The sequence below is a fragment of the Tachysurus fulvidraco genome, chromosome 13 (assembly GCF_022655615.1).
Source record: "Tachysurus fulvidraco isolate hzauxx_2018 chromosome 13, HZAU_PFXX_2.0, whole genome shotgun sequence".
NCBI lineage: Eukaryota > Metazoa > Chordata > Actinopteri > Siluriformes > Bagridae > Tachysurus > Tachysurus fulvidraco.
Genome location: NC_062530.1, coordinates 3024712 through 3041883, shown reverse-complemented (window position 1 = coordinate 3041883; position 17172 = coordinate 3024712). Strand labels below are relative to the sequence as shown.

Below are 17172 nucleotides of genomic sequence, written 5' to 3'. Positions count from 1 at the left end.
AAAACTGGATTCTAGCAAGATACAATACAGTACTACAGTAGAATTCCTGTTACTGCAGGGATTTCATTTCTCTCTTTTCTCTAGCTTCTGTCGTATAGCATCCTCTATTTTCATTTTTAAATTGTCTCTGGCTTTATATTGCATCATATTACACTTCACAGCAAAGAGTCTTATTTCCTTCCCTAGTTTGTTACCACTAACAGCCCCTCCTCCCCCAATCTTTTTTTAGCTAGAAAGCCAGCATTTAAAGCTGTAGCTTGGTGATGTGAACGAGACACCAAGCGATTTACATAATCTAAATCTGAAGCCCATAATGTATAACACACTTTTATTAAATAACTTTTAGATGGCAACAACTTCATGTACAGGCTACTGTAACAGTGAAATTTCCCCATCATGGGACGAATAAAGGGGGGACATTGTGGGACGAATAAATATCTTATCTTATGTATAGATTATGTGTAATTACTATAAACACTTCCTGTAAAAATATATATAGGATGTTTTTAGTGCATTGTAGGAAAAACGAATGCCATCGATAATATGAAGTATGATGTAATACCTGTAAGCAATAGAAAATTCCCCAAATAAATTCAGCCCTGCCTCTTGACAGGCGAGAAGTCAGCGCTCTGTCTGCATCGCAATTAAACAACATAATCAAACAGATTAATGAGCGTCCAGAGGGACCTCCGATAACAAACCCATAACTCAACACGCCTCAGATGCTGTTTACTTTATTGACTGCAATCATCAAGAGATAATGAGTATGAATTTATCATCTCCAAGCTTTTGATTTTTATTGATGGGCCGATCCATAAGTGCTTAGAGGTGATTATGACTCTGCATTGATGCTGGTGCTTTAAAGTGCGCTCTTGAGGCGCTTTGAGCCGAGCCGTGTCTCATCATTGTCGTGTCCCGTAAGAGCTCTCGTTGTCTCTGAGATGATTCAGGGGTGCGATCTGTACACAAAACTGCAGTCCTAGTGAAAGACAAAGTGCAGAATAACACACACACACACACACACACACACACACACACACACACACACACACACACACACACAGTATTAACAAACAAACAAACAAACAAACAAACAAACAAACAAACAAACCATAAACTTAAAATCACAACCTGTTTGTCTGTAATATGTAACCTTTATGGAAAATGTAAGCTCTGTGTCTCTTCCTCTACTGTATAATCATTTCATAAGCCTTCATAGAGTTTTATGTCACTTTTCATGAAAGCTCTTAAATAAGTCTTATATCTGTAAGTAAAATGTCGAACAGAAATGTTTGCTATGCAGCATGGATTATTTTGAATGGTTAGAAATGAACTGCTGTGAGATGTTTACTATTACATGTGTCATATGAATGACATAACCATGTCATTATTCTGAAACCAGGTGGTATGACAGTTTACTTAGGTTAGTGACATGAGAATGACATTTTAACGTGCTGCTTTAGCTCCATCTGCTCTGTTATTTTATGGGACACTTCACTGAGTGCTGTGTTATAACAGCTGCCGTGACGAGCTCTTTATGGACACCTATTGATGGACACATAGTCACATAACGGCTGTCATAAGTTACCATAAGCTTTATTATAAAGCATGTAATAATAATAAAGAAAGAAAGAAAGAAAGAAAGAAAGAAAGAAAGAAAAATAAACATTGGAAGAATTTAACTTTAGTAAGATGCATGAGATGTGAGGAGGGTATTTATGATCAGGGTTTGGGTCATTTTGTTGTCATGGGGTATTTGTTTGTTTAGGGGCATTTAGCAGTGAAGTGAGGGGATTTTTATCTGTTTGGGGTCATTTGTTAGTAAGGAAATATTAACATGTTTGGGGGCATTTGTCAGTCAGGGGTATTTATCTGTTGGGGCATTTGCCACTGAAGGGGATATTTATCTGTTTGAGGTATTTATCATTGAGGGTATTTACCTGTTTGGGGTTATTTGTTAGTAAGGGAATCTTTATATGTTTGTGGGCATTTGTCAGTGACAGGGTACAGTATTTATCTCTTGGGGCATTAAGCAAAGATGGCGTGATGTTAATTTTATTGACTCTATTATTCAAAAAATTGTCATAAGGCCTCATAAGGATGTTATAATTGGTTATGTAAAGTAACGTAATAAAGCATTACAGCAAAATAATTAAAAGCATTATAAGAGGAACATGATGCTGGTGATGATAACTGTCATGGAATTGTCCAGTGGATGTTTGTGACAAGCTTATATCAGGTATAAGTCCATGCTGCACCGTAATTCTCTCGCTTTCTTTTCTCTCTCTCTTTCTGTCTGACTGTCTCTATGTTTTTTACTGCACTGTTGCTATGCAGTCCTGCCAGTGGGCTCCGGCTGTGAGGTTCTACTCTTAGTTTTTTGCCTCACATGTTCCACATCAACACACACAGACACACAGGCGCAAACACACACACACACACACACACACACACACACACACACACACACACACACACACACACACACGCTTTAGGGATCGAGATTCTTCAGTGTCTCTGTGTGTGAGACACACTTCCATCCATTCTGTACTGAATTCCTAAACCCTGAGACTCGGTAATAGGTCCACAAGTTTTTAGAAGGCTGCCTGCAATCTCTCTCTCTCTCTCTCTCTCTCTCTCTCTCTCTCTCTCTCTCTCTCTCTCTCTTCCTCTCTTCCATGTTCTCTGTTTTCAGTGGTACGACCCGTCGCTCTTTCTGCCCCCCACTGCAGTGGCTGAGTTGGTATGGGCCACCGGTAAAGCTGAGGCAGTGCTGTCATTGATTCAGTAGTAACACATCGAGCTGCTGAGAGGAAACGCTGAAGAAAAAAGAGAGAGAGAAATCTGTCCTTATGATCCAAAGGAGTGAGAGCAGATCGAGCTGAAGGATCGAAGCAGGAAAGCAACTAGTCGTCTGTTCAAGCTTGCTGGCACCTGTAAACCTTTTCTTCCTCCCTTCTCGTGCGTCGTCCCTGATATGACTCTTTTCAAGAGTGAACACTGCAGCCCACAGTGTGAGTATCGCTCGGTTCTCCTTTCTGTCGCGTCCTTGCCTCCTTTGCTCCTTTGTCACTTTTACGCTGCTGAGTGTTTGGGGTCAGTAGAGAAGAGACGTACAGTAGGAGTTTAGTTCCTGCTGTGTTCTGATAAGAACATTGATGGCTTTGTGAAACATGTGAGAGTGTATTCACAGACAAATGTTTAAAAAATGGACTTTAGTGTAGTGGTGATAGATCTGTCTCCTGCTGTGTTTAAACTCACTGTGCCCAGTTGGACTATTAGCTCTGTGTGTGTGTGTGTGTGTGTGTGTGTGTGTGTGTGTGTGTGTGTGTACATTGCTCATTTAGACAGCTTTCACTCTTATGGAAGATGCAGGATGCTATGCTGAAATTTAAAAGTTTTACGGAACATCAAGCCAAAGTTCAAGTTTTCTCTAAGAACCCTTTTGGAGAAATAATTAAAAACATAAATCTATGTAGATTTCATGTTGTCCTGTCAGAGAGGGTTCTTAGTAAGAAAGCTCAAGAACCCCTGAGGAACCCTTATGACTAGGAATGTTATTGTGCATTTTTAAAATTAGATTTGGTTTTAATGGAACAAACTGAAAGAGAAATTTATTGTTAAATAATGACGTATTATAAGGGTTCTCTGTAGAACAAAAATGTCTTCAGGAGGATATCAATCCACCACAACAGGATCACTCTAACAACCCCTTTATGTTGTCTGTTAAAAAGAATCTCTAAATATATAAAACTATTCAAAGTAATACTATTAGAAGAACCCAAAGAACCTGCGAAGAACCCAGGTTTCTTAGAACGTCCAATACTGTAGGTGTGTGTTTTATAAATATTATTGTTCTGATGTTGAACAAACCAAAACTGATTTAAAATGTAAACGATTGTCTGAACTCTTAAGGCTTTAATGCAGAACCTAAAAGCAAAAGATTTCTTTTGGAAATGAGGAACATTTAACTCTCTGAAGAACAGTTTTTGTTTGAAAAGTGCATACATTCTTAGAAACATGTGATTAGAAATAAACAATGTGAATTAGTGGCACAGTCACAGGCTTAGTCTTACTCACTGCTCTCAGCTCAGGAGATTGAAAATTTGAATGAAAAGTTTTTTCAGCTAATGAAGTAAAATTTTGCTAGAAAAAAATCTACATTTTCAAACATTACTGTACTGTAGAATTATATATGGATCCGTGCATTTCAGTGTTGATCAGATTTTAGAGTTGAAGGATGTCATTAATAAGCATATGGCCTCAAATGAAATGAAAAGCGATCACTCTTGAGGTATGCTATTGGCAACGATCGAACAATTCGTTTTATTTTAAAGTTACATCGTCAAAGGTAGTCGCGTCTGGCGTTCAGTCGAGCACCTCGGATCATGTTCATCCAGTGTTTCCATGCCTCAGCAAAATACAACCCCAACATCCATAAAAAACAAAAAACCAAAACACACACACACACACACACACACACAAAGAAGAAAACAGAAACAGGTTTGCAGATAAATATGCGGGTAAGCTTTATTTACAGTCCAAACAGATGAATTCAAAAAGTCAGGCTCTGTTATTCATCCTGTTTTTTGTCTAAATTATTAATAAAACACACAATCTGATTCAAAGTGTTTCTTTAAACTAGCCCAATCTGGCAACCCTGATATTAACTAACTGTACATTGCTCCTCTACTGAGGCTGGGGCAGCTTCATTCCTGCCCAAATAACCCTTTTTTAGTGATTTTTACTCAATTATTGCAATAATAATAATAATAATAATAATAATAATAATAATAATAATAATAATAATAATAATGGGGTAGTGAGAGAGATTTAAAATGGTGGATGGAATAGTAAATGAAAAAAATGCTTCGTCATCAATGTAATCTATCTGCTACTACATACACTTTGTGTTGATTACAAGAGTCTATAGCGTGGGAGCGAGTAATTAGCTAATTCTGTGGATTTAGCTAGCTTGTATTGCTAGTTAACATTTGACAGATCAGTAACAAAGCTGTTGTCATTAGCCATAGCTAATAAAAGAGACACACCAGGCAGAAGTCTTGTTCTTCTGTGAATCATTTTTACTTTCATACTTCTTGTCAATTTAAGAGATTTGACTTTACTTCCTCGCTTTCTGTATAATGTCATAGCACAAAACTGTGTCACTATAGTGTCATAGCACTATGTCAGCCATCTTTCAGAAGGGCTAATGATCTTGATGCTGATACACTGGAGAAGTTTCAAGTTGACTGTCTTAGAGATGTCACGCTGTCTCATCCAGCTCATCCCTCTTTTTATCTTCTTTATCCAGCTTGGGATAAAGAGTGGAGGAGCGAATGAGATGAGACAGCAGCTGTTACAGAAAGTGTGTGGTGTCTGAGAAGATATCTACTGTAGAAAGGGCAGAGAGAGAGAGAGAGAGAGAGAGAGAGAGAGAGAGAGAGAGAGAGAGAGAGAGAGAGAGATGTATCTTTAAAGATGCAGTCTGTAACATTTAACACCTCCCAGGTCTGTAAACGCCTAGTCTCATAAGAATGCTCAGATCTTCTCAGATTTTATATGTAAGAAAATATCTGATGATTAGCTCCACCTCTAATCCTGGCTAGATTGTGCAACTTTGCTAAAAGACCATTAAACTTGCTACAAATTGTGACACATTTCTAATAATAATATCATTAATCATTAATAATGACCTGCACTAAAGTTTTTTTCTGAAACATCAGTATTTTATTTCTGTTTCTATATAAAAATAGGCAATTCTACATTTATTTAAGGAATTATTAGCTTTAAAGATTGACATTATCTGCTTTCTTTTTAGTTATAGATGTGTTGTGAAATGTTTGAGACACAAACCTCAGCTGCCTTTCTTTTTTTGTTTGTTTCTTTCTTTCTCTCGTTTTACTGAGAAAAATTTTCAATCTGTTTATGTGGATCATCCATGTGATCATGGAGGTACAAGTGAATGGGTTGTTACCATAGAAACACTAACGTATCACAGTGAGCGCGTAAATATTATCCTGTGATTTTTTTTTGCTGTTCTTATAAAAGTGTTATAAACATTTCTGATTAAACAGAAAAAAATAAACACCATTGCGATATTAATCATTTTTAACACAGTGTTCTGTTTAAGGTGAAGGTTTCTCAGAGTTTTAAGATTGTAATGGTTCTTGCTGACTATTGAGACATGGAGGATCATTGACTATGTGCAGATGTGATTCGAAGGCTCTGGACAATCACTCCATTGGGATTTCCTCTCAGTAACCGGCCAGAATTCTGGCATCACCTGATTACATTCCAATCTGTTTCATTATTTATGCCTGTCATTGATCATTAATTCATGGACACTGTCTGCTCCGTCTGCTTCCTTTGTACCTGAGCCAGTGATGTGACAACACTGTTTCCTTCTGTTATGTGGCCTAAAGTGATGCAAGAAAAAAAAAATTCTTGACACTAAGATTTACATTATTGAGACATTTCGGGATTAGATACTGACAATGTTGAAAAAGCCAAGACATTTACCTTTATGTAAGAAATATATTGCATTGATATCGTTATGCTGTTATTTTATTATCAACACCAGGGTCATGTTTCTTTAAAAATCTCCCCTCAAACCCAAGCCTCAACATCAAACCCTAATCACAACCCTAACCCCAACCCCAAATCTCAACAACAAACCCTTATCACAACCCTAACTTCATACCCAAATCTCAACCCGAAATCTTAATCACAACCCTAACTTCATACCCAAATCTCAACCCGAAATCTTAATCACAACCCTAAATTCATACCCAAATCTCAACATCAAGCCCTAATCACAACGCTAACTTCATACCCAAATCTCAACCCGAAACCTAATCACAACCCTAAACCCAAATCTCAACCTCAAACCCTAATCATAACCCTAACCCTAAACCCAAACCTCAACATCAAACCCTAATCACAACCCTACATTTACATTTACATTTACGGCATTTAGCAGACACCCTTATCCAGAGTGACTTACAACTGAGCAACTGAAGGTTAAGGGCCTTGCTCAGGGGCCCAGCAGTGGCAGCTTGGTGGACCAGGGGTTCGAACCCATGACCTTAATCACAACCCTAACCCCAAACCCAAATCTCAACCTCAAACCCTAATCGCAACCCTAACCCTAAACCCAAATCTCAACATCAAACCCTAATCGCAACCCTAACCTAACCCCAAACCTCAACCTCAAACCCTAATCACAACCCTAACCCCAAACCCTAATCGCAACCCTAACCCTAAACCCAAATCTCGACATTAAACCCTAATCGCAACCCTAACTTCATACCCAAATCTCAACATCAGACACTAATTACAACTTTAAACACAAACATAAATCTCAACTTCAAACCCAAACCTCAACCCAAAACCGTAATCACAACCCTAACCCCAAACCTCAACCCGAAACCCTAATCACAACCCTAACCCCAAACCCAAATCTCAACATCAAACCCTAATCACAACCCTAACCCCAAACCCTAATCACAACCCTAACCCCAAACCCAAATCTCAACATTAAACCCTAATCACGACCCTAAAGCCAAACCTCAACCCCAAGCCCATTACTTTCCAAATGTTTGATTTGATGAACCACAGCATTCACTTAATTTACAACAGATGGTCACATTGTGTAAACACCAAAGATCATGTTTTTTTTAATTTTTTATATTTTACATAATAACAAAGTATTATGTTTGCCTCGTACCTCCATGGTTGGGGGGTTGCTCCCCCTCTCCAAGACATGTGTGGTTGGTTTGTGTTGGGTTGGTCTGCTGGGTGTCCTCCGCCTTATTTCTCCATAACAGAACAAGAGCTATAACAATGTGATATATTTAGCTCCAGTGCAGAAATGTGGCATGTACTAATGGTAGAAAATCCGTAAAGCTGTCCATCTGTGATGCATGATATATGAATTGTGCTTAAAAGAACAGGAGAATCCTAAAAAAATTAAGTTCCGTGATGCAACAAGACAGTAATCTAAAATACAGCGTGTCACGGTATTATGTGAATATGTGGAAATACAGGTATCCAGCTCAAGCTGAGACAAGAGATCAGTGGGCTGTGTTGCGTTTTTGTAGACAAAAATCTACAGTACTTATTTTTATTTAGTTTTATTCAGTTATGTTAATAACTGAAATGTAAATTCAGCATCAGAAAAAAATCTAATTAAACTCCTGAAAGTGCTGACATTTTTATTTCCTATGCTTTACATGTACATAGAACCTGTATCTTGAACAGGTGATGATATTTGTGCTAACACACTAGCGGGTCTTAGCTTTAGCCGGGTTATTAAGGGTTCTAATCTTCATATAAGGGTTCTTTCTGACAGGAAACAGTTTTTTACGGTTCTACACATAATATATAGACTACTAAAAAACATTTGGGATGCTGAATTCTTAGAACAGACACATCTAACACCTTACAGGGTTCTAGAATTTGTCTGCATGTGTTACACTTTGCTATGTTCTAGATTTATCCTGAAATTCAATGTAAAATCAGTTTTAAATTCATTTTGCTTTAATCAGTGCAGTTCTCTTCCTAAGAGGTTTGTACTTCAAGCACTTTCTGACAAACACGTTGTGTTCATGGTGTTGTAGAAGGGTTCTCCATAGAACCTTTCGTGTCCCTCAGGAGCAACAACTGAAGAAGGATTTTTAAACATAATGTATTTGGAAATTGTGTTATGACAAAACAGAGTTTAACTATAAATTCATTTTCAGTTTTGTACAGCTACAAATAATTCTGCAGGTTAAATCTAGAACATTTAGAGCTCGTTTTTCGAACTCTATAACATGATGTATTAGGAAGAGCTTGAAGAAGGAAGCCTCAAAGCCTTAATGCACAGTGCTTCTTCTTCTTCTCCTTCTGGGCACTGGTAGCTCAGGCAGTTAAGGCTCTGAATTGTTGATTGTAGGATCGGGGGTTCAAGCTGCCACTGTTGGGCCCTTGGGCAAGGCCCTTAACCCTCTCTGCCCCAGGGTTGCTGTATCACAGCCGACCCTATGGCCAACTCTCCAAATTTGGGATATTTGAAGAAAGATTTTTACTGTGCTGTAATGTAGATGTAATAAAATAAAGGCTTCTTCTTCTTCTTCTTCTTCTTCTTCTTCCGTGTGGGTTCTTGCAATAGTTTAGTGTTTTCCACTGCATAAAGAGACTGAAATGTCCAAGATAGTTTTCCGTGTCTCCAAAAAGACAAAATGAAGCCCATTTTTTCTGGGAAAAACTAAATTTTCCTTCCTGTTAAAGTTCATAGATTAAGTAACAGTAAGATTATCCCAGACCGTGTTATGATTTATTCCTAGATTTATTTACCAAGTAAAGCTGTGACAGCAACAATTAATCCAATCTAAACCCAGATTAGTGAGAATTCATCACATTTGCATTATCCTAGATGCTGAACTGTGAGTTTAGCTGTGAGATTTAATCACAGATGAGGATAAACAGGGTTTGTAGGTGGTGTGATGGGTAATGAGGCCTGCTGAGGATTTGGGATGTAATCTAATATCACCTATGGGTTTGTATGACCTCTATTCACTTCCTCTGTCCTCAGTGTCCAGGGTGTGATAACGTATGCATATTTATAATGTTTGACTGACCTTCACATGATGAACGTGGTAGAGATCATGCTTTTTATCACCAAAATCAACCCTCGGTTTTAATCACTAATGGCGAGTTAAAGCGTTTTGATTAGACCACTCTGTCACTTCCTGTCTGTCTCTTAAGAGATAGAATGAATCATTTTCCCTTTGTTCAATCTTGCACAATGTCCTAAAGAAAGCCCACAATCCAATCTCACTAAAGATATTCCATAAGTATTTACCCCCTTGAGCTTTTTACTGTATATTGTAGTTTAAGATATTGTGTCAGCCGATGTCAAGTCTTGTGGTATTTACTCTATGTCCATGGGATATATTTATTTAACATGGTAATAAAGAAAATAATTAAAGGAGTTATCTGGGCATGGAGTTTAATACTGGTTTGAATAATTGCATACATAGTATCATGACTGTTGTTAATAATGAGAAGTAGCTCTCATTAAGTAGCTCTGGGTGAAGTGCTGTCTGAACTGACCCTCTGTGAATGTTAGTTTGGCCTCGGGTAAAAAATCTGCCCTCTTTATATCCGTCACTTTCATGCAGGTCACACACACACACACACACACACACACACACACACACACACACACACACACACACACACACACAGGGCTGTTATACAACATTAGGTTCAATTCGATTCAGTTTTATTTCTATATCGCTTTTAACAATAGACATTGTCTTAAAGCTGGTTTACAGAACATACTGTAATAAGTAATAAAGTAATATAGTACAAAAAGTTTTTTTATTATTTATAGATTAATATTATACAAACGTTCAAAATTAATATTAGACTTATATGTAAATGTGTTTGTATTTATCCCCAATGAACAAGTCTGTGGTGACTGAGGCGACTGTGGTGAGGAAAAACTCCCTTAGATGGTAGAGTTAAAAACCTTGCTAGGAACCAGACTCAAAAGAGAACCTCATCCTTAGAAACTGTTATAAACACCAGAGAGTGTTATTATGAATAATGTCCTTTCTATAGTCAGATACAGTCTGGCAATTGTTTATTGACGAGGAAGTTGTTGTCCACAAAGTCCACGAATAGTTGGTATCTTTTCACTGAAGGTCTAAAATCTTCATGAAGCGGAACACAACTGGAGGTGATACATCTCTAGATGCCTCAGGGTCCTCACAGGGTTGGCTTCTTCTCACAGAATGTTTAAAATCTTTATGAAGCAAAATCCAAATGGAGCTGGTACAAAATCTGGATCGTACCAGAGAACCAACTGGAGAGGAATTATCAGAGCTGCTGTTCATAATATTAACAAACCAGCACAAGATGATAATGTGCGTTTGATCAGATCTACTGGAGTCATGCAGATACAGGCCAAGAGCTTCAGGAAATGCTTTCATCAAACATCAGCATGTAAAAAAGTTGATCTCAGGCAGTGACTGTGGCATGGTTGAGGTTGCCAGACAGGTTGTTATGAGTAACTGTTAATCTCCTGGGATTTTCACACACATCAGTAGATGTTTACACCACGAATGATGTGCAAAACAACAGAAAAAACCTTGTGAGGATGTGATGGAGTACTGTGCTGTTTTAGATGAGAAAGATCAGAGAAAACAACTGGCCCGGCTGACAGAATCTATCGCTCTTTACAGCCGCGCTGAGCAGAAAAAAACAACTCGCAGCATGAAAAGCTACGATACTGATAGCAACCGATTCTGGACAGGCCACACCCACATACACAAAAACACCTGAGATAATGTAATTAATGGTTGTCTAACACCATGTTCACACAGGGAAGCTAAAGCATCTTGTCAAAGTCATTGCTTTTTCTCTGGGTTCTTCTAAAGCTGACAAGTTGAACACAAATTTTTAGAAAAATCACTCATCTGTGTGAAATCTAGTTAAAACTGAAATAACTACATATAGTCACTGAAAACTAAGAATACATACTCTTTGTTTCCAAACTGTATTTTTCTTCATAATGTCTCTATATACATTTAATAAGAGGATATATATATATATATAGCAGGATAAGATTAAGATTAGACCGCAGGAATACACTATTATAATAATGAGAACTTTTTGCTGGTGCAAAAATAAAGTTGTGGGCAGAAAACTGAAGAAACCTTGGCTCACATGCGCCGAAGGATTGTTCCATGGAATCATTCGAGCCAATCAACTAGATTTCTGGCTTTACACCGTCAGACCTAATTTACACAGAGTTACTTCACGGCTGTGTGTTGCGGAAGTCCATCAGAAATGAAGAACATGTATTGGAAACGTTCAGGAAGATCTCTAGCAGGCTGTAAAATGTATCATTCAGCTCATCCTGTAGCATATAGACGATTTAAAGGTTCCACATTTCTTCTCTGCTTGCCAGCTTACCAAAAAGCCGTGAAACTGCTCGCATTTTACGCTTTTAAAAGTCAGAGGTTTATCTGCAGATGACAAGGTTGTAAACCTGCGGTCTGTTAAGTCTGTTCTTGGATCAGCTTCAACAAATCAGGAACATATTAAAATTTAACACATCCAGCTTTTAAAAACAGGCCGAGATAAGACAACATATAGATTTTATAACAGGCTCCGTAAACCTCAAAAGCACAAATATCTACTTGTTTTTAATTGGAATATCGTTTTTTTTTAATAAAATCCTCACAGCTGTCCACGTCGCACGATTTTAATATTTAGTCATTACTGTCACACGCTCCTGATTTCCTCAGCACTTCCTCCTTTGAGCCTTTTGAAATATTTACTGTTGATGTCAGACTCATTATGTTGAGATTTCAATAAAGGTTTGCTTGTAGAAATGACTGAAAATAATGATGCTAATGTAATTAAGCTTTTAAAAGCAAAAAAAAAAAAAATCACAATGCCCCCTAAACCTCCCCAAATGGAAAATAGATTAATTCCCGCCGTAATTCTGTCCTCTAGTGTATATTAAAAGCATTTTGGCTGTTTATTTCCATCAGAGTCTAGCTTAAAGGCATGCCGGTTTGCCTTATTTTCATGGCGATCACAGCGGGAAAGCTAATTGCATTGTGTTGCATCGTGTTCACTGCATATGAGCAAATTGCTCGCTCGAGGCAGTGCACGCTGTTTTGTGTGATTGCGGGGGTCCTGAAGTCTTTCTGCAGTGTAATGGCTTTATCGTGCTGTGGATTAACACTGCCAGCTCGACACAGTCCCCAGTGCGAAAGTGCCTTTGTTAGCAGCGTTGACCTGTGGGGCTTTGCTTCTCCTTTTAACCAGCAAGAAATAAAAGCTCAATGGGTTTTTTCAGTTTGATTGAAGTAAAACTTTTGTTTTCTTATTTATTATTATTAGTAGTAGTAATTTTTTTTTTAAGCAGGTAGAAAAAACTCAAAGCATCTTTATAGGCATGTGTCTCTTTAAGCTATCATTCATACACAGACACATGCCTGTAAAGATGCTTTGAGTTTTTTCTACCTGCTTAAAGAAATAAAAAATTAATAATAATAATAATTTAAGTGTTATGTTTTAAGTAGCTATGTTTTTGCCGAAAAGGGGCGGAGCAGGAATTGTTACATAATTAAATTGCCCTCAGGATGGAAGAGTTTTTTGGGTAACAAAATTTGTTAAAAAAAAAAAAAAAGTTTTTTAATCATCTTTTTAAGAGAAAAGTGAAAGGCTAATGAGCAAAAGACCGTTTGCAGTGACTAGGTTTGAACTTAATGATGTTCCACGATATTAAACATTTCCGTGCTGTTTTAGGTTGATAATCAACATCTTGTTGGTAACACTATCGCTATTTTTGCGATCATTAGGCCACTTGTTGTAAGAAGGGGGTGGAGCTAGAATGCTCACAAAAACAAATGGTCTTCAGGATGGAAGAGTTTTTGTATTCTGGGTTGTTTGTAAAAAGCTACGTTTTTTTTAATCGTCTTCCAGAGCAACATAAGTGAAGGTATCCACTATTTATTTTAGCTATAACATAAAGACTATATCCAGGTAAATAAAAAGCATTTTGCGAGTAACTCATACTGTCTGTTGGCTCTGCATTAGGACCAAATTGTGTTATTTTTTAGGACTCGCTAGTGTTTATTTTAGCAGCGAGTTTGTGTTTGGCCATCTCTGTAGTCATGTTGGTACTGAGAGGAGAAAATGAGCGGTGGTGTTAACCCTGTCTGCAGCTTATCAGACTTAAGGAGAAGATCATGTCCCTGTGGCAGATGGAGGTTAATTAGTCATACAGCACTTGACGTGTTTGCCAGTATAAATGCAGGATCAGGGTACAGGGCAGGCAGGACTCCAGCTTTGCTTCTTCCTTCTGTACAGACTGGAGCAGCTCAGGCGAGTGCCTGGCGTGGAGCTGTGGAATAAAGGTTGTGCTTCTGAGGGTTTTCTGCTCATAAAACATTTTAGGTAGAGCCTGCTAGAGAGATACACTCCTAAAATTAAAGGATAGAAGAGCCATATAAGAACCATTTTGGTTTCCCAAAGACCATTTTAGTGAATGATCCTCAACAGAACTTCTTATATCTCCTCCTTTCTTTTTAATAGTGTAAAAAACATTTTACACTACAAAGAACTACTTGTGAAATGGAAGCGTTCCATGGATTTTGATGTTTCTTCACAGAACCACACAACCTAAAGACAAAGAACCACTTAGGAACCTTTATTTTTAATAGTGCACAAGTATTACCTAAAGAACCTTTGAGGAACCTGGAAGAATGTGTTCATAACCATGTCCTTTTACAAGTTCCATTTTTGGAATAAGTTCCAGGTAGAACCTTTTGTATTTTGGAGAAATTCATCTTTTCCTTTCCATCTTTTCATCCTTATTTCAGAATCAGTTTTTTTGTGAGATCCTTCACTGTGAGATCCTTCTTTTTCTGGTTTTCCTTTTTTTTTTTTTGGTCCTCAAGATGAGTACCTTTAGGGAAACCCTTTGTTTTGTCCTTCTGGGTGTTTGTTTTTCCTAAACCTCGTTAGACAAATCTGGTCATTAACCAATTAACATTTAAAGAACCAATTCTACAAGAGTTCCTCCAGTGTTTTTTTTTTTTTTTGGATTGTTCCTTTCAGAAAATTTTTAAAGTACAAGCTTTACTGAAACTTGTAACTCATTTTTCCTAAAGAATTATTTGTGAACCTTTTTTTTTCTAGTAGTTTCTATAGGGAAACCCTTTGGTTTGTCTTTCTGTTAGTTCAGTTATGTGATAAACTTGTTTAAAGAACAACGAACCCGACCTTCTAATAGTTGAATTTTGTGTGAGATTTTCTTTCAGAAAAGGCTCCAAACAGGAAAAGTCCAGAAAATTAGCCATTTTTCAGAACTTTCAGGAAGCATTTTTAAAATTTGAACGTGGGCAATGTAAATCATTTTCATGCACAGCGGAACAAATGGTCTCTAGTCAAATAAAATGGCATTTAGCGATCATCTCCTGCTGTTCTCCACTTTCTTATCTGTGTGTGCATGTGTATGTGTGTGTTCTGAGAAGCCACACTGTGCCTTTCCTCGCCAGTGTGTGTAAATTGCGGTGCTGATGGCATGCCACGCTAACAGGCGCTCAGTCTTGCTGTATAATGCAACCCAAAAGAATCAATCTCTCCATGTCATGGAACAAAGCCCTAAAATTGGATGTCTCTTGTTTCTGGATGTTTACTTAGATGAATTTTGACAAGTCGGGTTCTGTAGCGAGGACGTGCTGTGCAGTGTGAGAGTGTGAGTCTCTTTAATAGTGCTTAAAACAAACAGCTGTACATTTGGCCTGACTTCTGAAGCATTCTCAGTGTCTCTCGCTCTCTAAAAGCCTGTGTGTGGAGTGGAGAGAGAGTTGAGAGGTGACCTCTGCTTTTGGAGTGGGTGCGTTGGGGTTATTGGTCCTGCCTGACAGCTTCTTGTTGTTTTTCCACAGACATGAGCATGACCGGAGAGCTGAAATCAAGCCGCTCGAAGACGGGAGGAGTCAAGAGGCCGAGCAGTGCCGTGTACGGGTGAGTGTAAAGCGCCTCCAGCTTTTTCCTTTTGACCACACAGACTAGCTTCAGCACTACAAGAGCTCAGTGTTGGTTTATGAACTTTTCTGAATCTTTTGACTCCACCGAACCAAATACACCAACACATATTTTTCTTACTGGATAAAAAAATTGTGTTATTCAATCTTTTTATTTATTTTCCAACTTCTTGTGTTTTGGGCTTAAAAACACAGATTTCTGTTCCATCTCCTCCAAACTCAGAACATTATTCATTCATTCATTTTCTACCGCTTATCAGAACTTCTCTGGTCACAGGGAGCCTGTGCCTATCTCAGGTGTCATCGGGCATCAAGCCAGGATACACCCTGGATGGAGTGCCAACCCATCGCAGGGCACACACACACACACACACACACACACACACACACACACACACACACACACACACACACACACACACACACACACACACACTCACACTCTCTCATTCACTCACACAATCACACACTATGGACAATTTTCCAGAGATGCCAATCAACCTACCATGCATGGCTTTGGACTGGAGGAAACCCCTGAGGCACGGGGAGAACATGCAAACTCCACACGCACAAGGTGGATGTGGGAATCGAACCCCCGACCCTGGAGGTGTGAGGCGAACGTGCTAACCACTAAGCCCCCGTGCCCCCCCCAACCGTCTGAACATTACTGTTTCTTTAATTAGTTTATGCTGAGGAACTGTTTTAAAAATATAAGAACCTTTGAGGAACCTTTTGGTTTTCTTTTCTGGAGAGCTGTTTAATTTAGTTCATTGGTGTTTCCTTTAGATTAAAACCTATTTAAAAACCATAAAGCATAATAAAGCAAGAACTTCTATTAGAACACTTTAGTAAGAGTTCCTCTATACAACAACATTTGGGAACCCTTGAGGAACCCAGTTGGGAAACCTTGAGAAAGAGCCTTTAAGTATTATTGTGGTGGAAATATATCCAACACGTGGCCATACGACGATAAAAATTCATCATCAGAAGTCATCATCGGTGCAACAAAACAACAACAGTGGAAGGATGGGAAAAGCTGGTCATTTGTCAGATCCTAGATATTTAATACATAAAATTGTGAAGTGCTTTTTTTCCTTCTGAAGGTTAAAAATGAATACTTGTGCTCTTATTTGAACAAGAAATAGACCCCAGATGTGACATAAAGTCATTTATTTCAGTTTTGTCATTTGTGTAGGAGATATGACCAGTGGGACAACTGTCCCCGCTCTCCCATACTCCAGTATTACCCCGCTTGTGTGTAACTGTTGTGTGTCTACAGTATGATTTCATTTCGGCTTCTGGGATTCGTTCCATGTGGCACCTGAGGGTACGTGTTCATCTGGCCATGGCTGTTCCCAAGATTGTCGTTTTGATAAGAAAACTCCTGCCTTTGGTTTGTGTCCAAATCTAAACTCATGCCACATCTCCTGTGGATGCTGACGGACATGATATTCTGATGTCTCGTAACTCCCCAGGACTTATTATCTTGGCAGCCGAGTTTCATCCATTAATGATTTCATTCTTAGTTCCTCTTTTGGCAGCCAGTGCGTACTGGCGTTCAGTCTTGTATTGTTTAATCTTGCATTTGCTGCTTTTATTCTCACTCTCATGC

The 17172-nt window shown here is 38.4% G+C and overlaps 1 protein-coding gene across 5 annotated transcripts in view; it reads left to right on the top strand.

Annotated features, from left to right (window-relative positions):
• Positions 1–2693: 2693 nt before the first annotated feature.
• Positions 2694–17172, top strand: part of LOC113650740 (RNA-binding Raly-like protein) — a 78389-nt gene continuing 63910 nt past the window's right edge. The window contains exons 1-2 of one of the 5 annotated variants that reach the window (XM_027159227.2): positions 2694–3014; positions 15462–15540. In XM_027159227.2, the coding sequence (XP_027015028.1) occupies positions 2978–3014; positions 15462–15540 (116 nt within the window). In that variant the 5' untranslated portion in view covers positions 2694–2977. Of the gene's footprint in view, positions 3015–13447; positions 13552–13767; positions 13926–14036; positions 14327–14989; positions 15269–15461; positions 15541–17172 lie in introns of those variants that run through there. The other 4 variants (XM_047822203.1, XM_047822202.1, XM_027159228.2 and 1 more) reach the window with 4 other exon arrangements.